Raw genomic sequence first — 24,761 nt, 5'->3', positions numbered from 1 at the left:
AATAATGGCGTCTTTCTAATGGTGACTGCCAGCGGCTCTAGGACCAATGCAAATAGGATGGGCGAGAGCGGGCACCCCTGCCTGGTCCCCCTTGCCAGGTGTATTTCACGGGATATGTTCGCCAACTCTCGTGCCACTGGGTCAGTGTATAGCAGCCGTACCCAGGAAATAAAGACGGGTCCGAACCCCATGCGATTTAGTACCGCAAACAGGTAGCTCCACTCCACCATATCGAATGCCATTTTGGCATCCAATGACAGTATTGCCGCCGGCTCCGTCAGTAGCGACGTTCTTGCCAGCACCCTATGCACTCTACGAAGGTTCAGTGCCGTACTTCTATGTGGCATAAAGCCCGACTGATCTGGATGGATCAATTGCTCCAAGTATGGCAACAGCCTGTTCGCTAACAATTTCGCTAGTATTTTAGCTTCTGCGTTAAGGTGGTTTGCCCGACTTCGGAATAGCCACAATGGTCGCCATCCGCTGGTCAAGGGGCAACGTTCCTTTCTCCCTACTTTCCTAATACATCTTTTAAAGGGGTTCACTCAGTGAGTCAGACATCGTTTTAAACCATTCAATGGGTATCCCGTTCGGGCCAAGAGCCTTACCCGATCGAGTCGCGTTGATAGCCAACTGAATCTCCTCAGTTGTCAAATCGGAGTCAAGGTCGTCTGCTGCATCCGTCGTTAGTGTTTGTGTTTGTACGTCACGGAGGGCCTCCATCGCTTCATCCTCTGAATCCCAAGTTATTTAATGGAATAACAAGATCAAGAAACAACAAATATGACCCCGCTCAAAATTGTGAACATTTTTTACTTCTATCAGTTTATACAGAGACTAGAGATCTTGTAAAACTGATCCACAATAAGAAATACTTACAGAAGTATGTCATCATCGTACACCAAGATCACCAAATCCAGCTCCCTTAGTCTTTTTTCCCTTGTCTTGTCCATCACCACTCGAATGGTCTGCAACAATAATTCTATGGCGAGTAAGATATGCTGTTCGTTTGAATTGGATATGATCCACCTAGTTGATAGTGCCAGTTTTTCATTTTTTACTTATGTTATGTTATGTTTATTTCTAGAGTGCTCGGCCATCGAAGCTTCTTGTCCGTAGGCAGAAGTAACAGCATAACATTGGGACCTATTGTGACTGGTTGTGAACAGTTTTGAATAAAACCCTTTTAATATCTTTTGAACGTAATCAAAGAATATTGAAAGAACCTTGGGAGAGAAGATAGATAAGCAAAGAGTTCCATTTTTGGTGTCACCACCTTGACATCCATTCCACTCTACAAACGCAGGTGGAGTCGAAGGGCTTGTAAGAAATGCACTTTATCATTGATGATTATGGCCTTTAACTCAAAAGGGTGGAGCACAGCATATCAGATCTAATGTGCTCTCAAGGCTCCCTTAACCATGTTGAATCGCTGGACCTTTGTCCTGCAACAGGAACCCTCCTTCTATGGCAGTATTGGGGACAGATAGCCACCAGATTGCCCAACCATATCAAAACTGTAATCCAGGACTGAAAGAGCAGTACTCGTTCGATGGGATGGAGGAAATACTCATCCTGGAGACGCCACTATTTACATAATCAGAAGAATATAAGAGGGTACCACTAATCGGCTACGAATTGGGGACTGATGGTATTAAATCTATTGAGATGCTAAGTGAGTTCCAGTATTAAAGATATCTTCAGGCAAGACATGCACTTGTGAAATACTAGGAATCACTCCGAGGGATACAAGATGAATCCTCATTAGAATAAAAACATTTTCTCTAGGGCATGCTGTTTCACTAATACATAACAAGCCTGACCAACAGCCCATCAAGTGCAATGAAGAAACTGAGGGAAAGGTAGGCAACAGATATTAGAATGATAAATTAAACTGACTGGGATGAGTTGAGAATGTACTCGAGAACAGTAGGCATTTCTTCTACATTCAGATTAACACAACTCAAAATATCTTATACTGTTTATATGGTTGCACTGATTTGGTTCCATTCTGGATGATCACTGCATCATGGGATGCAGACAGCATAGAACTTTAATTCATTATATTTTGAAATGTTCTGATGAATTCTTCTAACTACAGACCGCTCACTTTTTGAATTTCCCCAGGCCCTAGAGTGGATCTGGAAGATTTTTCATTATAGCCCCTGCATACCACTAGGTAGCTTAGTGCAGCTCTGTGTCAAATCCAATCTGCTCCAAAACTGATGACTGGAGTCACATATAGGCTCAACCCAAGTGTGCTGACGTCAGTTCCTTTCTTTCTTTCCCTTTGTATGCAGATCTGGAACTAGAGCCTACTTTTTTGTTATCAGTTTTTCCACAAAAACTTTCTTTCCAGTGTACAAGGGAGAATGCCCCTTCTCCACCAAAACCACACGTTTTAAGCCTAGTAGGGCCTATTGCAAACAAATGTCTGGGACAGATCTCCACAATGAGTGTCTCTGGTGTATAGAGTTGGGCTACGACTCCAAGTTGTGTGAGGAGTGTGCCCTAATGCACCTGAAGGTGATCCGGGAACACAAAGCCATGCTGGACGTGACTGAGCACCCAAGGAAGTCACCTTAGCATCTCTCCTGCTCAAAGTCAAGGACACACACCCATTCCCGTTCACTGGAATGTTCCAGTGATAGGTTGTTGCTGTAACCCCATGTTTCCCATCTTTGGCACCTTATCAGCTCCCTCTGGGGTACCTTGGGCCCAATTGGGTCCCCAAAGGCCTCCAGTCCGATTACCACAAGTGGGTCTACCTCCTGAACGTGCCTCGGGTTTGGGTGTGACTTTGGAGCTGACTTCTCTCCCTTCACCTCAGTCCATGCTGGTTCCTGCCATGTTGGCGCTAGCACCAACGACCCCAGAGGAGGACATCAGTCTTGTAGTTCTGTCCGACTGTGAAGCGAATCTCTCTCAACCGTAGTCCAAGCCGGGCTCAAGCTCAATTTCTACACATTGGGACTTCATGCATTCTGGCTCTGATAAGACAGCAGCTTTGCCTAGGAGCTGCCTTCTAATGCTCCAACAATTATCTGGATCAAATACCCGTGAACTGGGGAGGATTCTGAGCTGTGATATTTTATGCGGTACACCGGCGCGTGGCGCAGCACCCGCTTCATAGAGTGACTCGCTGTGCGGTGTGAAACGAGCAATAATATATATATATATATATATATATATATATATATATATATATATATATATATATTTCACAACAACTCGGCAGGCCCCACCAAGACTTCCACAGCACAGACAGAATCCACAGCACGGCAGTTTCCTCAAGGTATTTTTATTTTCATTTTATCTCTACACGAAGTGCAAAACAAAGAGGACGGTCGACGCGTTTCGGCTGATCGGCTGATGCCTTCAACTGGACTGGATATATATATATATATATATATGTATTTATATATATACCTAAAAATACATTGATATATATCTAAAAATACATGGATATATATATATATATATATATATATATATATATATATATATATATATATATATATATATATATATATATTCACGAAGATCGTCACTTATCACACAGAAAGCATCTGTTAGTTCCAAAAATGACGAGGAGTCGTCCCAAAAAGTGCTGGTGCAAGCGGTGTTTATTCAAATAGAGCCAGCGCTGCCGCCATGACACGTTTCGCCTTCGAGAAGGCTTGATCACATGACTATATGTATATATATATATATATATTTTAGAACAAAGAGGGTGGCACAACTGGATACTTTTTACGAAGCTTTAATCACACAAACACTCCACCGACGCGTTTCAGCCTCACGGCTTTTCTCACGGTCAGCAAGTCCCTTTTTGCTTTTTGTTTATATATTGCCCCATCTTAGCCATTAGGTGGCATTATGGGATATGTAGTTTATAAAGCAATACATTTGAAACAATATAATTAAAACAAAGGACTGGTGTGCTCTGAGTATGACAGTGTAGTACTTAGGCGTCCTTAGTTATATTCACTTAGGGCATTTTGTGCAATCATACTCTTAATAATGCAGTGTTGGGTATAGTACCCTATTACAGTCAATTACAGTTTATGCTGAGTTCAATATCACTCCAGATGTATGTGGAGATCTTCTCCAAAGTTCATGCCTACGGGGTGTTTTGTTCGGAATTGAATTATGAGACGTGATTCCATCTGTCATAGGAGACGCACTGTGTCTCCCCCTCTGTCTAGTTTGGTCAGCATTTTTAATCCGTAGAAATTCATGGCACACCAATCCCCATTTTGACAAGTCTTTAGATGTTTGGCTGTGGCATATAGCAAATTTGAGTTTTTTACAGCCCGGATATGCTCCAGAATTCTTTTCTTCAGCATTCACGTTGTGGATCCTATGTATTTCATACCACATTTGCATTCAATCACATACACTACGTTTTTGGATGTGCATGTGATGTATTTTTTGATTGGCATATATTTTCCATTTGGTTCCATTACATTCTTCATTTTTTTGCCTATTTTACAAGCTTTGCATGTGGTGCATGGTTTAAAGCCCACACTTTGTTCTGTCCACCATTTAGGTTTTTGATCAATCTGAAAATGGCTTTTAACTAGTAAGTCTTGTAAGGATGTGTTCTTTTTGTATGTAATGGAAGGGTGTTTACCCGCTAGTGGTCCAATGTCTGGATCGCTGGTTATTAAATGCCAATACTTTTTCATTTTCTTTGCAATCAACCCACTCTCTTTGTTGTAAGTGGTTATGAATCTTGGAGGATCCTTGTCTTGTGGGGGTTTCTTTTTTTCGATCAAGGTTTCAGCTCTACTGATTTTGTCAACTTTCTTTTTACAATCCTTCAATACATAATCTTTGTATCCCCTGGATTGGAATCTGGTTTTACTTTCAAGTATCATTCTCTCCGCATCTTCCGATTTTGAGCAATTTCTCTTTAGTTGAACATATTCTCCGTACGGAATGCTTTTAAGCAGTGATTTCGGATGAAAGCTAGTGCCATGGAGAACACTATTAGTGGCAGTTTTCTTACGGAACAACGTTGTTTCAAGTTTTCCTTCTGAGATATAGACTTTAGTGACTAAGAAGTCTATCTCCTTCTTGTTGGTTGAACAAGTGAATTGGAGTCCAATCTCATTCTGGTTAAGTTTGATGAAAAATTTCTGGAACTGATCATTGGTCCCATTCCAGATCAGGAAAAGGTCATCAATATATCTGACCCAAAGTATAATCCGATCAAGTTCTTCCTGTTCGTTGTTCGAGTTAAAAGGGGGTCCCAAAACGTGTTTTCCCCATGTTAATTTCCATAGGGCGGTTGGACTCACTTTTAGCCCGAACGGCTGAATGGATTTCCACAAAACTTGGCAAAATTGTAGGGACTGGTAGCCCGATGTGCCTTTGCTATGTCTCAAGATATGTGCTCCAGTGGATTTTGAGTAATTTAGGTTAAAAAAATATATATATCTGGACGGAGCCTAACCACACATCTGATCTGATTGGCTGTCAGCACTTCATCCAAGAAGTGTTGGCAGCCATCTTGGGACCAATATACATGATAGCACCTCATTAAAAAGCATTGTAGTTAATAGAGGGTTTTAGGACTTTAGTTACATTATAAATCATTTGTTGATGGTACCATACTCATTTTAGGAATTGTGGTGTGTTCTAAGGTGATTTTACCATGTGAAAAAGCCTTCTGCTGTGATATCATGAATCATGTTTGAAAGAAAACTAATATCTCATGATTTTCCCACAGTGGTTTGGAAGGGGATCTATATGCTAAACTGAAAGCATATTTTCTGTAAATTCACATTATCTTTCTCAGTCATGTGAGAATGAAGTCTGACATTCTCAGTAAAACATGTACATCCAACAAGGACAGAGACTGTCAGTTGATTCCTTTGTGTTCTACTGCAGCCTCCTAGAGTGTTCTAAACAACAACTAGAGCGCTAACAGTCCTACTTATTACAAAGGTATAGCACACCTGAAGCCATCGTGATGGGAATAAAGTGGTAACTCTTAAAACATTTCATTTAAAAAGGAACAAAATGAGGGGGTATATTATGCCATAGAAAGTATTATTAGTGCTGCAGAAAGAAAAATTAGGGCACATTTTGAGTGACTTCTCAAATCCTCCTGTATTTCATTAAAAAATACTGACATGCAGTCTCCCAAGATGGCCACCAGAGACAAAAGAGCCCAAATATAGCCCAATTATCACCCAGATGTAGCCCAAGTATAGCCCAATGACAGAATGTCCCAGAGTGTTCCAAAGAACAACTAGAGCGCTAACAGTCCTACTTATTACAAAGGTATGGCACACCTGAAGCCATCTTGATTGGAATAAAGTGGTAACTCTTAAAACATTTAATGTAAAAAGGAACAAAATGAGGGGGTATATTTTGCCATAGAAAGTATGATTAGTGCTGCAGAAAGAAAAATGAGGGCACATTTTGAGTGACTTCTCAAATCCTCTTCAATTTCATTAAAAAATTCTGACATGCAGTCTCCCAAGATGGCCACCAGAGACAAAAGAGCCTAAATGTAGCCCAAATATCACCCAGATGTAGCCCTAGTATAGCCCAATGACAGAATGTCCCAGAGTGTTCTAAAGAACAACTAGAGCGCTAACAGTCTTACTTATGACAAAAGTATGGCACACCAGAAGCCATCTTGATTGGAATGAAGTGGTAAGTCTGAAAACATTTAATTTAAAAAAAGGAACAAAATGTGGTGGTTCATTTTGCCATAGAAAGTATGATTAGTGCTTCAGAAAGAAAAATTAGGGATCATTTTGAGTGACTTCTAAAATCCTCTTCTATTTCATTGCAAAATTCTGACATGCAGACTGAAACATGCACTTTGAACACCAGCAGCAGACTTCCCTGGTGAGCAGTAGCTTTACTACAGTGATCTAATGAGCAACTAGAGTGCTAACATTCAGAATTTATGGCAAATGTGTGACACATCTGAATGCCTTCTTGATGGAACCAAAGTGAGCATTGAAAATGCAATAGATCTCGCCCTCGTTTAAGTTAAAGCCATTCTGTTTGTAATGAGGTGGCTTTTTAGCTTTGCTTTTATTAGTGTTTCATGTAAATAACATGCATCTGTATGCATATATGTATATGTATGCATGCATGCATTTATATTTGTATTTATATAGATATACAGATTATATATGTTTATATATGTATGTATATATATACATACACATACATATATATATAAATGCATATGCATATATATGCATATATATATATATGTGTATAGTGTGCGTGTAGAGAGAGGTAGAGGTGTAGAGGTAGAGAGGTAGAGGTAGAGAGGTAGCGGTAGAGAGGTAGAGACTAGTAGAGAGAGAAGTAGAGAGAGGTAGAGAGGTAGAGAGTAGAGAGTGAGTAATAGAGAGTAGAGAGTGAGTAGTAGAGAGTAGTAGAGAGTGAGTAGTAGAGAGTAGTAGAGAGTGATTAGCAGAGAGAGAGAATAGTAGAGAGTAGTAGAGAGTGAGTCGTAGAGTGAGTAGTAGAGACTAGTAGAGAGAGAGTAGTAGAGAGTGAGTAGTAGAGAGTAGTAGAGAGTGAGTAGTAGAGTGAGTAGTAGAGAGGGAGTAGTAGAGAGAGAGTAGTAGAGAGTGAGTAGTAGAGAGTAGTAGAGAGTGGGAAGTAGAGAGTGAGTAGTAGAAAGTAGTAAAGAGTGAGTAGTAGAGAGAGAGTAGTAGAGAGTGAGTAGTAGAGAGTAGTAGATAGTGAGTAGTAGGGAGTGAGTAGTAGAGAGAGAGTAGTAGAGAGTAGTAGAGTAGTAGAGAATGAGTAGTAGAGAGTGAGTATTTGAGAGTAGTGGAGTAGGAGAGAGTAAGTAGTAGAGAGTAGTGGAGAATATTCCAAAGTTTGGCACAGCACCACTTGCACAATAAGTCCAATCAAATCATATCACTTAGAGTCCTTATTGAAGCGCTGAATCTTGGTGTATATTCAAATGCTTTTATTTTCCTTATTTTCCTTAAGTTTATGTACCACAGCCAGCCGAAACGTTTCGTTCTGTACAACAGAACTTCTTCGGGGCGTTCTTATTTCCTTCAAGTTATGTCGGTATCCTGTTGTCATATAACTAGATATTTCTTCCAAATGTTAGACGAGACGTAAGTACATTCTTATTCAAAGTGACTAGGTATCAATTTTACCCACACAATTCGGGCAGACTTGAGTAATTTATAGCATCCTTAAAGTCAGTAAGTATAGGACATGATAATCCAAATCCAAATGTTTCTCAAGAAAAGTCATTTTCAATCGTTCAGAATATCGGTGTTTGGGCAGATATGACCCAGGGACCCCTAGTATGCAAGTGGAATTAGTTCCCCCGCTTCAAACATGCACGGGGGCTGCGTTGCAGAGAGGTGTAAAAAAGGGTGTGGCCTCATTACACCTCTCTGCAATGCAGCCCCTGGCGCATACTGGAGGCTCCTGGTGGGCCAGTTGGCCCCCAGGGACCCCCAGTATGCAAGGCGAATTAGTTCCCCCTCTGCAAACGCGGCAGGGGGCTGCGTTGCAGAGAGGTGTAACAAGGGGCATAGCCTCATTACACCTCTGCAATGCAGCCCCCTGGCGCACACTGGAGGTTCCAGGTGGGCTAGTTGGCCCCCAGGGTCCCCAGTATGCAAGGGGAATTAGTTCCCCCTCTTAAACATGCACGGGGGCTGCGTTGCAGAGAGGTGTAAAAGGGGCGTGGCTTCATTACACCTCTCTGCAATGCAGTCCCCTGGCGCATACTGGAGATTCCTGGTGGGCTTTCAGGTCTTATATAGTTAGGAATTAGCATTAAAAAAACCTATTAAATTCACTGAAAAAACCATAGGTTTCACACCAGTTATAGTTAGGAATTAGCATTTAAAAAACCTATTAAATTCACTGAAAAAACCATAGGTTTGACACCAGTTATAGTTAGCTGGAAATTTTACTGACATAAAACCATTGAAATTCCCACGTTATAGTTAGTTGGACTCACTATAACTTGCGCGCCTCCAATGCACTGCTGATGACGTCACATATTACATCACTCATGACATGGTCAGTGACATCACTCATGACATCACTGATGACACCATCCTTGTGACAGACCTCCTTTCAGTGTAATGTAACCCTTGAAACACATATTCAAAAATAGAAACTACAATTTTCAAAAAAAATAGAGATACCCATACCAGTTACAACAACCATTTCAGTAATACCACCATCTATATACACATCCACTCATTCACCAACAGTTCTATATAGTCACTCATACATATATTCACTCATCATATGTAGTGAAACACCTATACATCCTGTTACACACCGACAGTCATCCAAAAGTTACTCACACACATAATCACACATGCAAATAAACTATTGAACATCCATTTATTTGCATATACAGCTATACACACACTACCACCTTACTTCTAAGGAAACTTACACATACTTACTCTCTTAAACAATCACTTATAGAAACACATACTTATTTAAACAAGAACTCTTTCAATCTCTCACTCTCACATATACTCACTTATATACATCAATACTCACATATACTAGATTAAAACATATGTAGTTACTGATAAAGACACTAGTGAGACAGTCATTCACTCACTAACACACACATATACACACTCATCCACCCATACAGTCCTGCACATATGCTGTCTTCAAAACACATACAAACAGTGAGTCAGTCATTGATGCATCTATGTGCTAAGTAACACCCCCACCAAACCATACAGGCACTCATACTGATACCAAAAAAATAATCTAATAACTCATATACACACACATGTAGCTACTCACCAACCCATGTAGCCACTTATACACAAAGTGAAACACTGATACAAACATTTAAATATTTAAACAATACTCGCTAATATATGTATTCACTAAGATACACTTAACACCATCACTGCTGCAGCAATTCTCCTCCTATGCTGACTATTATGTTTTCCCATTGTTCATGATGAGCTCAGCTCGTCATCAGCACAGCTCAACCGTGCCGCATGACGAGCTGAGCTCGTCATGAGCATCAAAGGGGTTAATAAGCCAGTTAACCAATCAATTTTTTTTAAAAAAAACATCCATTAAGACACTTATTTAAACATTTATTCTTCCATCAACCTTTACATATATAAAACATATTTATTTTTTAGAAAGACACATTCACTGGATGGTGTCATCAGTGATGTCATGAGTGATGTCACTGACCATGTCATGAGTGATGTAATATGTGACATCATCAGCAGTGCATTGCACGGCGTCTACACACACACATTTTTTTCTCGTAATTTAAACATGTTTAAAAACGGACCCATTACATCATTTCCTGTCGTGTCTTTAACCCGCCCCTTGGGCTTATGGGACATGTAGTATGTTCCAAATAATGGTCGTGTTGATTATGCTGAAACACAAAACAATCGAAGGGATTTTATCAGTGATCGGCAACATTGTTATCATACAATTTTGGGCGGGTTAAAGACACCACAAGAAATGATGTAATGGGTCAGTTTTCAAACATGTTTAAATTACGAGAAAAAAATGTGTGTGTGTAGACGCCGTGAACAAGCAGCGGCTTCTGCGAAACGCGTCGGCTTTGTTTGCCTTGACTTGGAGTGTCGAATGGAATAAAAATAGAATTAAAAGGCAACTTTATGAAAACGAGTACCTTTGGTAAGTGCGACCCTTATTTTCTGGTCTCCAGAAGTTTTTTCAATAATTAACGGCGTGGTCCTGCCGTTGGAAAACGCACCGCAAATACGATCGCCGGTTAGCAGGGAACTTGGACTAACATTGGGACATATATATATACATATATATATATATATATATATATATATATATATATATATATATATATATATATATATATATATTGGATAGATATATCCTATTGACGGTCAGGATTTTGAACGCGACTATAGCCCGAACCGCTGAATGAAAAGAAAAAATGAAATTAGGCAGAGAAGAGATAGTGTATGTATATATCACCTGCTAGTAATAGGCAGTAGGTAGGTTAATAGTTAGGACCATCTTTACCAATAGACAAAGGGTTTTTTGTTTAGTTCTGGGTGATTCGTCAAGCGGGGGCTAAGAAAAAGGGGGCCCAAAATGAATTTTTCAATTTTTAGACACAGCTACAAGCCGAACCACTGACAGGATTTACACCAAATTTGGCAGAAGGCTTGCTCTTGGTCCAGAAAGAGCATGTTTCATAATTTATTGTAAATCTTTTCAATAGTTTTGGAGTTATCAAAGAAATAAATCTTTCTATATCCAGGGACACAGATCCGCGGGTTTCCACAGATCCAGTTATTTATTACTTTAAGTTGAAAAAAACCCACACAAATTCACATTAAAAAACCGAAGGTTACAGGGACGTTATAGTTAGGTTCACGTTTTACCCACACAAAACCATAGAAATTCAGCACTTAAAGGTATACTTATCTGAAGAAACGATAACTCCTGCCAATAAGTAACTTTACGATTCAGAAAAAGGGGGGTGGTGATGGACAGAGCATCTGAATTAAGCAGAATACTCGTACCCAGTCAACAGATCAGGGCTTGATCCATCACCGTTTTTTAGCTCACTGCACCATCCCAGCTCAGAACCTGGCTACATGCAAATTAGTCTGTCCCTGGCCCAGTGCATCATGGGAACAGGGCAGACCAAACTACCAAGCCAATTCTTTAACTGGAAAGGAAACAAGCGTCCGGGGACCGGTTTCTGGCATTACAGCCGTCTTCGGCCCGGCTTGCTTGAATCCTGATGGGACAGTGAGCAAGAGACTCATGTCTGAGCATACCCTTCCACCCCCTTTTCTGAATCATTTTGTCCACCATAAGCGTGGAAGGGTATACTCAGATGTGAGACCCTTGCTCATTGCACCATCAGGATTCAAGCAAGCCGGGCCGACGACGGCTGAAATGCCAGAAACCGGTCCCCGGAAGCTTGTTTCCTTCCCAGTATAAGAATTGGCTTGGTAGTTTGGTTTGCCCTGTTCCCATCATGCACTGGGACAGGAACAGACTAATTAACATGTAGCCGGGTTCTGAGCTGGGATGGTGCAGTGAGCTAAAAAACGGTGATGGATCAAGCCCTGATCTTTGGACTGGCTAAGAGTGGTCTGCTTAATTCAGACACTCTGTTCATCACCACCCCCTTTTCTGAATCATTTTGTCCACCATAAGCGTGGAAGGGTATACTCAGATGTGAGTCCCTTGCTCATTGCACCATCAGGATTCAAGCAAGCCGGGCAGACGACGGCTGAAATGCCAGAAACCGGTCCCCGGAAGCTTGTTTCCTTCCCAGTATAAGAATTGGCTTGGTAGTTTGGTTTGCCCTGTTCCCATGATGCACTGGGACAGGAACAGAATAATTTGCATGTAGCCGGGTTCTGAGCTGGGATGGTGCAGTAAGCTAAAAAACGGTGATGGACCAAGCCCTGATCTTTGGACTGGGTAAGAGTGGTCTGCTTAATTCAGACACTCTGTTCATCACCACCCCCTTTTCTGAATTATTTTGTCCACCATAAGCGTGGAAGGGTATACTCAGATGTGAGTCCCTTGCTCATTGCACCATCAGGATTCAAGCAAGCCGGGCCGACGACGGCTGAAATGCCAGAAACCGGTCCCCGGAAGCTTGTTTCCTTCCCAGTATAAGAATTGGCTTGGTAGTTTGGTTTGCCCTGTTCCCATCATGCACTGGGACAGGAACAGACTAATTGGCATGTAGCCGGGTTCTGAGCTGGGATGGTGCAGTGAGTTAAAAAACGGTGATGGATCAAGCCCTGATCTTTGGACTGGGTAAGAGTGGTCTGCTTAATTCAGACACTCTGTTCATCACCACCCCCTTTTCTGAATCGATAAGTAACTTTAGGCAACACGTTTTAGTTTCTTAACAATGAAGCAACCCCAGTCCAACTATGCTAATTTTATGAGGCCATGCACCTCATATTTGAGCAGACCACCAATGCTAGTGTCCCTTCAAGCCCCATGGATTCGGGAGGGGCCCACCTGATTGCCCGCTGGCGGTTCGACTCCTGGTGCCAGTCCGCCTCTTGGATCCACAGATGGATCAGGACCGTTGCTGGTCATGCCAGTCATGCCACTTTAGCCTTTCCCGGCACCGATCCCGATGTCGATTCTCCTGGCACCATTGCACCCTTTGGAGTTGCTGTCCCCATTCTCATCCCCAACTACCCAACTCTGACATGGAGCAAGAGGGGTGTCGTCCTATGCTGACTGGAGCAGGCATGGAATCATGCCTGAGCCCTATCTTATGGGCTTGCACTTGGAGAATATTGGGAGGGGTCACTGGACCCTGACGAATACCAGCCCCTAGACCCTAACATGGATGGGTGTGAGAAATTGGCAGACGCCAGTGAACTGGACATTTCCCCAGATACCGGCATGGTCTCTCCTCTTACCATGGCTACAGAGGAGGGAGCGTCTTTTGCTATGGTGCCAGTTATCGCCGAGACACCCATGGGTATTTGCGCGCTTTAAAAGTCGCATAAATAAATAAATAAATAAATAAATAAATAAATGGTTATAGGAAGGGCAGCCAAGGTCTTGTACCTTAGTCGGCCCTCAGTGGCAGTCACGACGAACGTCTTGACAGAGGTGCATCAACCTGGAGTGACCCCTTCCAAACCGCTTCTCCAATTCAATGAAGCCCTTCGAAACGTCCTGCTTGGGACCTGGTCTAAAGCCTGCAGGGCAGTCCTGTGACCAGGACAATTGCCCACCTCCATCACCCTGACCTGGGAGCCCGTCTCGCACAAAACCCTTCACCGGAGATCTTGGTTATCCAACCCCCCACTTCCCGTGTAAATCCTGGCACATCCCATACCACCCCACCAGTTAGGAAATCCAAGAGGCTGGACACCTTATCCAAGAAAATGTTTTCTTCCACCAGTCTGGCATTGCAGTCTATGAACACCCCATGCCTATTGGGCCATTACTCCTATGTACTGAGGGATTCTGTTGCACAGGTGCCCACAGGAAGCCCAGGACATACTCTCCCAAGCTAAAACAGACGAGAGGGATGCAGCCTAGTTCCTTATTCGAAGTGGGCTGGACATGACCAACTCACTCAGCAGAGCTGTTTCTTCGTCAATGGCCATATGCTGTCATGCCTGGCTGAGGATGACTGGCTTTTCATGGGATGTCCAAGCTTCCCTTATGGACATGCCCTTTGATGGCTCTCGTCTCTTTGGAGACAAGGCGGATTCAGTGCTGGAGCGCTTCAAGGACAGCAGGGCTACAGCCTTGTCCATGGGCCTTTCCTTGGCCCCCGCCAACCCCAGTCAACCTTTCGCTCCTTTCGTGGCCAGGGAAGGGGCTCCAGCCTCATCTTTACTCGCCTAGCCACTACTGCATGCAAGCTTCCTAGCTTTTGCATGGCTGAAGATGCTATACCGGCAGCCAGAGCTCGGGTCAGTCCACCCCTGCCAACCAGCCACAGCCTTGAAACCTCTTTAGTTGCCCTCCAACCATCATGGGCAACCAGTGGGAGGCAGGATATACCATCACCTGTACCATTGGAGGTCCAGATTTTCCGAAAGGGCTACTCCCTCCCCTATGTGACTACCCCTCCACCCATGCCATCCACTTGCAACAGGCTGATGAAGGACCAGTTACTGGTCACGGTACTTTCAGTTCGCTGTGCTCACTTTTAGCCTTACCAGCACCCCTCAGGTGTTCACCAAGGTGATGGTGGTGGGCGCAGCTCATCTGCGACAATCAGAGGTACCAGTCTTCCCAAATCTCGACAACTGCAGCTGAAGGTGGGCGGTCGTCTCCCACCTCCAGACTATGGCAGACCTCCTGCACACTCTGGGGTTCACTATCAAGGTGCCTAAGTCACACCTGTATCCCTTTCAGATGCTCCCTTTCATTAGAGCTGTTCTGGACACTGCACAGTTTTGGTCCTATCCTTTTAAACAGCGAGTTCAGGATATTCAGGCTGTGAAATCAATATTTTAACCTCTATCCTGGGTTTCGGTGAGACTGAGGCTGATAAACCTCATTGCCTCCTGCATCCTGCTTATAACTCATGCCCACTGGCATATGCGGGCTCTGCAATGGGACTTGAAGGACAAATGGGCGCAGCATCTAGAAATCTCTTCAACATGGTCCAGATCTTGGAGGGCACTGCAAAAGATCTGCAATGGTGGTTAACGAACCCCAATTGAGTCTTTAGGGGACCCCTCTCCCTTCCCCAACTGATGCTGTTGACAGATGTGTCACTCCTGGGATGGGGTGGACATCCGGGAGAGGAGCAGATCAGAGGTCTCTGGTCTCCGGTGGAATCCAAACTCTACATAGACCTACTGGAGCTCCAGGTGATCCGGCTGGCATTGAAAGCCTTCCTACCCTCCATCAAGGAAAGGCTAGTGCAGGTGTTCACAGACAACACCACCACCATGTGGTACTGCAAAAAATAGGGCGAGATGGGGTTGTGAATCCTTTGTCAAAAGGTTCTGTGTCTCTGGACAAGGCTGGAACGGCAGGGCATACCCCTTGTGGTTCAACACCTCGTGAGCTCTCTGGGGGACAAACTCAGCTAAAGGTGCCTAGTGAATCACAAATGGCATCATCATTCGGAGGTGCTGCAAGGTCTCTTTCAGAAGTGGGGACAGCCTTGGTTAGATCTGTTCAACATCACACAGAATGCGCAACGTCCACAGTTTTGCATGCTGGAGTTTCCAAGGAGGGCCTCAGCTCAGAGATGCTTTCCATCTTGAGTGGAGCCCAGGCCTCCTGTACGTCTTTCCACCCATACCACTCCTGCCCAGACTTCTCAAGTAGATCAGGAATGACTGGGCCCAAGTCATCCTTGTGGCTCCAGACTGGGCCTGGAGAGTCTATTATTCCGAGCTCTTGAGCATAGCCATTGGTTCTCCAATCAGGCTACCCCTTCAGGAGAATCTTCTGTCGCAGCAGCAGGGTAGACTTCTCCACCCAAGCCAGTCAATGCTTCGCCTTCATGCATGGATATTGGGCGGTAATAGTTGACAGCTTTTGACCTTCCGCCCGAAGTCTGCAATGTTAGCTTGGCAGCCAGGCGTCCCTCCAAGACATTGTATGCTTTCTGTTGGGGCAAGCTCTTAGCATGGTGTGCAAAGAAACAGTTTGACCCTCTTTCTGCTACTCTCACGCAGGTCCTTCTCTATCTTTCTCTTGTCGAGCCGGGCTCAACTTTGGGCGCTTTAAGGGCCATGTTTCTACCTTCTCAGCCTTTTTTCAGTTGTCAGCTCAGCCATCCCTGTTTCAATCCCCTGATGTAAATAGGTTTTTGAAAGTCTGCAAAACATTTCCTGCTTCACCCTTGTTCATCATGCCTCAGTGGGACTTTAATCTAGTACTAACTTTTTCTCACGTGTGCTCATTGGGCAACTGTCCTCTCAGCATCCTTACCATCAAGACAGCATTCCTAGTAGCAATAGCATCTGCCTGGAGGATCAGTGAGCATCAGGCTTTGTCATCCAAGCCCCCGTACCTGAACATCTCCCCAGACAAGCTTGTTCTTTGCACTAGAGCTTCATTCCTGCAGAAAGTTGTCACTCCTTTTCATGTAGGCCAGTCCAGCACTCTGCATGTCTGTTATGCTCTGCCACATCCCTTTAAGGAAGAGGAGAGACTTCACTGACTGGGCCCTAAAAGAGCGTTGTCATACTACCTTGACTGTACAAAAGAGTTCCAGGTGTACGACTAACTCTTCGTGGGGTATGTTGGAGTGGAGAATGGGAAGGCCATGCAGAAACAGACCATCCCCCGATTGATTGTACTCTGCTTTAAGATCTGCTACACATTGGCCAAGAAGCAACCTCCTAAGGGTTTGCGTGCTCATTAAACCATAGCTAAGGCTGCAACCACTGCTTTAGCACACAGAGTTCCAGTCCTGGATATCTGCCAGGCAGCAACATGGGCTTCTCCACATACGTTCGCAAAGCATTACTGCCTGGACAGTAGGCACAAGCACTTAGCTTGTTAGGTCCTACAGGACTTTCTCATGTGAAACAGTTTCACAGACCCGCAACCAGGGAGGTATTGCTTGGGTATCTATTCTATGTTAAGGAATCTGAGGCTAGAAGTCTCAATTAGATGAAAAAGTTAGTTTCTTTCAGTAATGCCTTATCTGGTTGAGACTATATCTAGCTACAGATTCCTTACTTGCCCACCCATTCTCTGTGCTCAGCAAATGGATTTCTAGGGGCAGGGCTGTTCCCCTTTCAGGGCCCTAGTTTTCCACCCCAGTGGCCAGTGTTCTTTGTGGCTACGCGTCCTGGCTTGAAAAGTCACGAAAAGAAACATGGAGGCAAACAATGCCAACTGCTGGTGCACAGGGCTGTTGCACATAAAAAACTTCCGGGTTCCTGTCTGATGCTTAGGGATAGTTCTAAGGAACTTTGTGAATGTTGTATTTTAATTTGTGGTTGTATATAAATATTCCTTGTTTCATAAACGCAAGAATTTTTGTTGCTTCTGCTGCATGTATTTGAGTTGTGGGCCTGTTTAAACCCCCTTGTCTACCTCCTCCCCTCGAGAAGCCTTGGATTACTCCACCCTCACTACCAACGAAAGTCAAGTGCTGAGTGGTTACTTAACATAACAAATAACATGTGTATTTGTAAAGTGCATATTCAGCCAGGCCATCTTAGCACTGAATAACAGACGTTTATTGTTACCCAACTCAGTGGTACTCATTTTATCAACCTCAGAAGGATGAAAGTCTGAGTAAACCAGCCAGGATTTGTACCTGTGCCCATGAGGTCAAACACTGGCCGCGACAGTGGACCCATTAGTCCATTAAGCTACCAGACATGGAATCGACCAGTTGCTCTGGAGCCATATTAGATTGGGCCCAGGTACATCAGGAGTAAAAGGCAGCAACCCCACAGTTGCGCCCAGTAACCCCTGCTTGCCTGTGGCCCTCTGAACAGGGCCTGACAAAATCCATATAATAGTAAAGTGAAAGTCAGGTACTGTTAATGGAGATGGCCCGTTTCTGGAAGATGTTTCCTGAACCTCCATCCTGCTTTTCCCACAAGGATCAGGGATGTCCAAGGGACCTAAAGGGGTCGTGCTTTAAATAGCTAGCAAAATAATCCACTGACAGTGAGGAAATTTGAGGTTTAGCTGTGAGAAGTGTTGAACATATTACAGACTTTAAGATAGGATAATGCTAAGGTTCTGGTGATCAAGTTCGGGGTTTTGTCTATTTAAGCACAAGATGGAGAAAGGAATTCTGGAAACTTTCTTAACTTATGGAGAGGTAGTTTTCCGAAGATATTTTATTTCATTGTTAAGCATTCATATATATTTTAAATATTATATTATATTGAGAGGATATCTTGATGGTGTTTGTAGTGTGTAAATAAAGAACCTATTTGTAGCGCGTTTTAAACCCATGTGCTAGGCAAGTAATTATAAAACCAGAATTGTATATTAGGGCAGAAGATCGAAGTGGTATAAGATAGGTAAGGAAATCAAACCTTTTTTTTTTAATTACTGACTTGTTAGAAGGAAATCAGGTGTATATTTGTGAAACTAAACGTGGAATTGTAGATTCACATGCCTTTTCCTATGAACACGTTAGCACATGTGGCGATCAAGCAGTAACATTTAGAATATCGCTTCATCCTGTCCATTCTTACCCTAGCATTTCATGTCTTTTTTCAGGAGGCAGATATTTCTAAAATTGAGAATGAAACAGCACAGATGGCCCTGGAGGTGACTCAAGTCAATGCCCGGCTGAACATGCTGAGGAAGACGCTTGACGACCTTGACAAGGAAATGCAGGACATCAACCAGCTGATCATCCACAGCCAGAATGAGATCGCCAAGAGGGTCCTCTTGATCGAACGCAAGCAGGCCACCATCAATGTGTTCAGTAAGCAGATTGATACAGCCATCTCCAACTTTGGGGTAGGTTCTGCATTCTATAGATCTTTTCCCTTCATGCTTTTTTTGCTTCATTATATCATAAGCATTTGTACAATGCACTCACCCAAGGATTTCCGGGATTTTATGAAGTTTATGTAGGTAGGACATGAAGAGAAAGTGATACAAGCCTGAGAATATTGGGGCCAGGTGACGGCCTGTTATAAGTTAGCCATCTGTTGAGGGCTGTACAAAGCTGCGGCTGTTTCTAGAGGACCCTGACTGAATATAATTTTTAGTCACCACAGCAGGCCCCCATTCACCGAAGCCCTGCCATTTTCCCAGCCATCTTGAAAGCTATTTACCCTCTGAATTTCTTAGCAATTCTACTTTTACAAATAAAGAATATAGGGTTGCATTTTTGTTCATCATGTTTTCACTGGATCATAAGTTCAGGCCATGTTTTCTTGTAAAAAACCACTCTTCTTTGCCTTCCCCATAGAGGCTCTTGAATTGAGGATAATTGAGCAATTACATGAAAGGCTGAATTACTTTGTGTGGTCCCTCTTGTTGAATTTTTGTGGAAGACATAATAGTCCCCTTAAGAGACAAGCTCCATTCTCAGCCTGCTCCACTTGAAGAAATACAACAATTTTAAGAAGAAATCTCATTTATTTGTTTAGTAAGTGTAGCTGCTACCTTGAAATTGAGTGTTCTGGCACTTATGCCATGTGCTCCGGGTGGACACGAAAACCGAGTTAGTTAAGGGAAACTGTGGAAAAGAATAGAAAAGTCTTAAGGTTCCACCAGAAACAAAGGTCATCACCTCTCGGCCTGATTTCAAATGGAAGTGGATTCCAAAGTTCGGGCTCGAGTAATGAGGAAGTATATCCACCCCTGTAAGGCTGGTTTATGCATGGTAAGGATGCAGTCAGAAGAGGGCCTAGAGTTTCTTGCAGGACAGTATGGCTCAAAAGTCTTCACATGGCGACCGAGCTTTGGGCGTGATTAGAACAGTTTGTCACATATAGTACTTAAAAATATACAGAACAATAACTAGCAGTTAACAACAGATATTTTTCACCAAAGGTTTTGGAGAGGCATAAAAAAGACAACACAGGGAAGCTTGATTTGTCAATTATGTCTCTCGGAACCCCTAGGTGAAACCATTCCCGTTATTCACGTTTCTACAATTTTATGTTGCCCCAATCGTCTGCTCTTGATTTCAGTATCCATGCAGGGAGTGAGAAGTGATTAGGGAGGCTCCACCTGCCCCAGCCCACTGCCCTTCGATAAACCTGGTGTTCTGTTACTAACCACTACACCCTCTCTAGGCACTCAAAAATTTAAAACAAACATTTGGCATTCTGCCACCCATGCACACCACCCTCAGCATTAACCCACTATTCCCCCAACCAAATATGAAAACACAATACATTGCCTCCTGCTATTCACTCCCACACAACCAATTAAAAAAAATCCCTAGTCTGCCACCACCACCCTGTGCATATAAACCACCTGCTGCAAATTGAAGAAAAATACTGCAATACCTGTTCTCATGCCACTTACACTTAACCTTGTTTGCCCTCCCTTCATGCCTCAAGGCAGCACCCTTCCTGCTCACAAGAGCAGAGTTTGTGATATGATGACAGCGGCACTTGTAAGTGCAGTATTGTTACAAAGTTAAATGTACATTGTAAAATAAGTAGATCCAATAAACGTAGGTATACTTAAGTTGGTTTATTAGTCATAGTTGGTAGAAAGGAAGGCCCCACCGGGAGCAGCATCCAGCTGCTCAGCCCCACTCACTCAAACTGACCACACATTCAAACCATGCATTCACGAAAATTCTAATGACATGATGCACACAGGCTGAGCAGCAGAGAAGAAGAAGAAAATAATATAACACATCTCCCTCTTTTAAAACAAAGAAAAGAAAAGAAAGCAAGAGGAAATAAATACAGTATGCCCTGACGATGACAAGGTCAGGATTTCAAATAAGCAGTCAACACAAATAAATGAATGACTACAAATACAAATTATGAAATAGCAATATAGCATAATATAGGAATTCTTGCACAAAATAAGAAAAGAGGCATTATATCACCTCGCATAAAACCAATGCCAAAGACATCACATAACAATACAATCCGACAAATTAGACCTCACATAACCACCATCCCCATCACAAACCAAAACCCTAAATATCACAAATCATGCCAGTTGGCAAGACTGTCACAAAAAGCAATAGATAGGGAACCAGACTAAATAAAATGGCGTCCTAATAGAATAACAAAAATATGACGCAGCAGTTCTAAGCTAAGCAACACATTGCACAAAACAGTCTACAATAGAACACAACAAGGTAGAACAAACGGCATGGGGTATGCCCATAAACACATATCAAAGGGGTACATAACTTCCCCACACGCTACCCTAAACACACTTACAATAAAACACACAGCACAAGGCGCATAACTCCTAGAGCATGGGGTACATGACACCCCAAGTTAATGTACTCAAATTACAACATTCCGCACGAGGTACATGACTCCCCAGCGGCTCTCTGTATAAATGAACAGCTCTAACTGAATAGAGCACTTGCGTGGTTCAACAATATAACTCATGTATAAAACTGAGAATGAACAGAACTGAGGACTCTGCAGCCCCATATAATTTAACCTGAAACAGATGGAGCACCTCAATCAATGGGCACCTATGTGGCTCCGCAAAAGATACACACTAAAAATCCAATGCAAAAACCAATCTTCAGAAAATTCACAGTAGAATTGAACACCTCAAAACATTTTGAGCACTAAAAGTAGTTCAATACAATAGATGAAAAATGTAGCCCCTGCACAACTCCTCACAGTAAAAATGTGAACTCCTCTATTAGAATAGAGCACTAAGAAAAAGTGGTTCATCAAAAACATACAGCAAAATAAATCTCAACACCTACCAATAGTAGTTCCAAAACATATAGTAGAATCACACGCTCCTACTAAGAAATAAACTAAACTGAGCATCCCAACTCAAATAGCGCACTTATATGGCTCAACCAACTAAAGCAAATACTACAAAGAATGAACTCCTCAAATAAATTGAGCACATATGTGGTTCATTACCATAAAAGAAAAAAAAATCTAGCACTTCCACGACTTTGCATAGTAAATCATCACTTAAAGAAATCAAATGAGCACCTGAACCAAAAGTTTCAGTACATAAGTAGCTCAATTCAGTAAACGTAAATTAACCCATTAAAATGACAGTAAAGGAGCACATTAACAAAGATCTCAGCACATAAACAGTTCCATGCAGTAAAAGTGAACTAAATCATTCTCTCTGAACACAACATGTAAACTACCGTAAACATATCACAAATACACATGTGATTAGCAGAGGATTTAAAATAAGAAACCAAAACAATAAAAGTAGTCACCTTTGTCACAATAAACAGCTCCACTTCTTCAGCAAGGCAGGTAAATGACATTCAAAGTATTGAATCCACAGTGTCTAAATCGCATGGATAATAATTTTCCTGTAGTAGTGCCATAATGAAAAATAGACACTAGATGGCGCAGATGGAACAGAATTAAAGTATGCCGTACGTAATGTTGGAAGTTTCCGGAGAAAACAGCTCCGGTGAGCGATCTGTGGCAGTTTCAAAATCCATCTCGGTCAAAATGTCTATTAAAACAGTACCTTTCTCGTGAAGAACACTCTGAAAATCCACTCGAAGTAATTGAAGAGACAGGAGCACAATGAAAGAAGGACTTAGGCAGTCAGTAATGCGTAATCTCGACGCTCTTTGACCCTGCCATGACAGTTGTTGCCAATGATGCACGTACATGCGCATAAACACTGCGTGAACTTAACCCTTCATGATGCTGACGTGCATCCATAGATGACGGCGCGTACTACAGAATCACCAATACTGTGGCAGTATTCTGTTGCATCATCATTCAGCATTCAGCCGTCCAAGAAACAGATCTTCAGCTGAAGAAAACGACCGTTGGAAATTACGGTAGGCGAAGCACACTACGTTACTTATGGCAATGTATTTCGAGGCATACCAGCCACACAATGTCAAATACACCTTCACGCTGAAACTCCTCCTTTTTTATGTCAAAGTCCGACGGTCCAGATAATTAAATCTGCTATTTTAAAACACAACAAGCCACACAAAGTCCAACGCTTGAAACATACCTTTATGGACGTCTTCAGTAGGCTGTCAGATGTAATATGACACTGGTGGGGCATCAAAAGCGTTGCTTGTCTACTTTAAGCTTTTTACACAGTTAATTTGCAATCATCTTTGTAGTTCCATGTTTCAAGTTTCAAATGTAGTTCCTGCACGCGTAGTTCTTTCTCCCTCGTCGCCATTGTTACAAAGTTAAATGTACATTGTAAAATAAGTAGATCCAATAAACGTAGGTATACTTAAGTTGGTTTATTAGTCATAGTTGGTAGAAAGGAAGGCCCCACCGAGAGCAGCATCCAGCTGCTCAGCCCCACTCACTCAAACTGACCACACATTCAAACCATGCATACACGAACATTCTAATGACATCACACACACAGGCTGAGCAGCAGAGAAGGAGAAGACAAGAATATAACAAGTATGCATTGTCAGAGGGGACCATGAGTGTCCTACACTGACAGGGACTTTGGTGGATGGCACAGGCATTCCACCGTCCATGTTTTCACGCCTCCCTCAGTTTGGTAGGGACCTGGGAGAGGCGGTAAGATGGCTGGCAAGACCACCAGGGGCCATTCCAGCACCGCGCGAGTCTCCACAGACTAGGCAGAGGAACAGAGGGGAAGTAAGCACTTCACGTTGAGAACTAACTTTTGTTTTCCATTGTTGTGTAAAGTAAATAACAACAGTTACCGGCACGTTCGGAATTCTTAGATCCTCTGGAGCACCTGCGGTCAATGAAAAATTTCCTAGCTAACATAACGGAAAGTTTCAATTCCAATAAGGAATCGGAGGCGAGGATTATGCTGTCACTTTCAATGCTTTATTGCAGAGCAAATAACAGATGAAGGGCTGGCTCTGATCGGTAAGGCTGAGCCTAGTATAACAAACAACAGAAGAAAATGCCAGTCCTGATACTAGATTTCTAGCAACAAATGGTAACCTATGTACAGACCACAGTTCAGTACATGTATATGCTATTTAATAGCCGTTTATTTAAGAATGTTTTGCTTGTACACAATTTTTTTTAGGTTAGGAATGCAGTTCAAACAATTTTATATTACAACAATGGAAACAAGGACACAAAAGTGGAATAAAACCTCATACATCCCATCACTCATTACTCTTCAGACATATCACAATCAAACAACTCGCATTCATTCATTCACACTAGGTACCCCACACAAATTGGAGGATGAATACACCAATCAGTGGAGTACTTGGTCTGCCACAAAATCAAAAATAATCCAAATTACTTGAAAACATACACTGTATCCAATTCAATAAAATCACAGAATTTGAATATATACATCAAAATTGTAAGTGTATTATTGCCAATACAAATGCAAGACAAATTGACAAAAGGGCAAAAACCAGCAGACCCATCGGCCTACGCGTTTCGAATCCCTATGGATATTGGGATTCTCTTCAGGGCCAAGCAACTCTGTAAAAAAAGCAGAAAAAAACATGTATCTGATAACTCCAACCAAGACAACTTGAGAGCACTACTACACCAAGACAAACACTTCAGCTTACCAGTCTGATCTTAACCAATAAGAAGCGTTCACAAGTAAAGGCTCCTAGAGAAATCGGAAAAGGGTTGAGGGAGCAAGAGAAAAGAAACAAGGAAAATCATGAATGTGCCCTTTTGAAAGTCTTAAATCCACAGAAATAT

At 42.6% G+C, this 24,761-nt stretch overlaps 1 protein-coding gene across 1 annotated transcript in view; it reads left to right on the top strand.

Moving 5' to 3' along the window:
• CCDC40 (coiled-coil domain 40 molecular ruler complex subunit) overlaps positions 1 to 24,761 on the top strand; it is a 762,745-nt gene that overhangs the window by 316,773 nt on the left and 421,211 nt on the right. The window contains exon 14 of the mRNA XM_086931053.1: positions 18,688 to 18,933. Within this exon, the coding sequence (XP_086787179.1) occupies positions 18,688 to 18,933 (246 nt within the window). The remainder of the gene's footprint in view (positions 1 to 18,687; positions 18,934 to 24,761) is intronic.

The sequence above is a fragment of the Lissotriton vulgaris genome, chromosome 7 (assembly GCF_964263255.1).
Source record: "Lissotriton vulgaris chromosome 7, aLisVul1.2, whole genome shotgun sequence".
Taxonomy (NCBI): Eukaryota; Metazoa; Chordata; class Amphibia; order Caudata; family Salamandridae; genus Lissotriton; species Lissotriton vulgaris.
The sequence above is the reverse complement of the archived record's forward strand: the minus strand, read 5'-3'. Positions and strand labels throughout refer to the sequence as shown.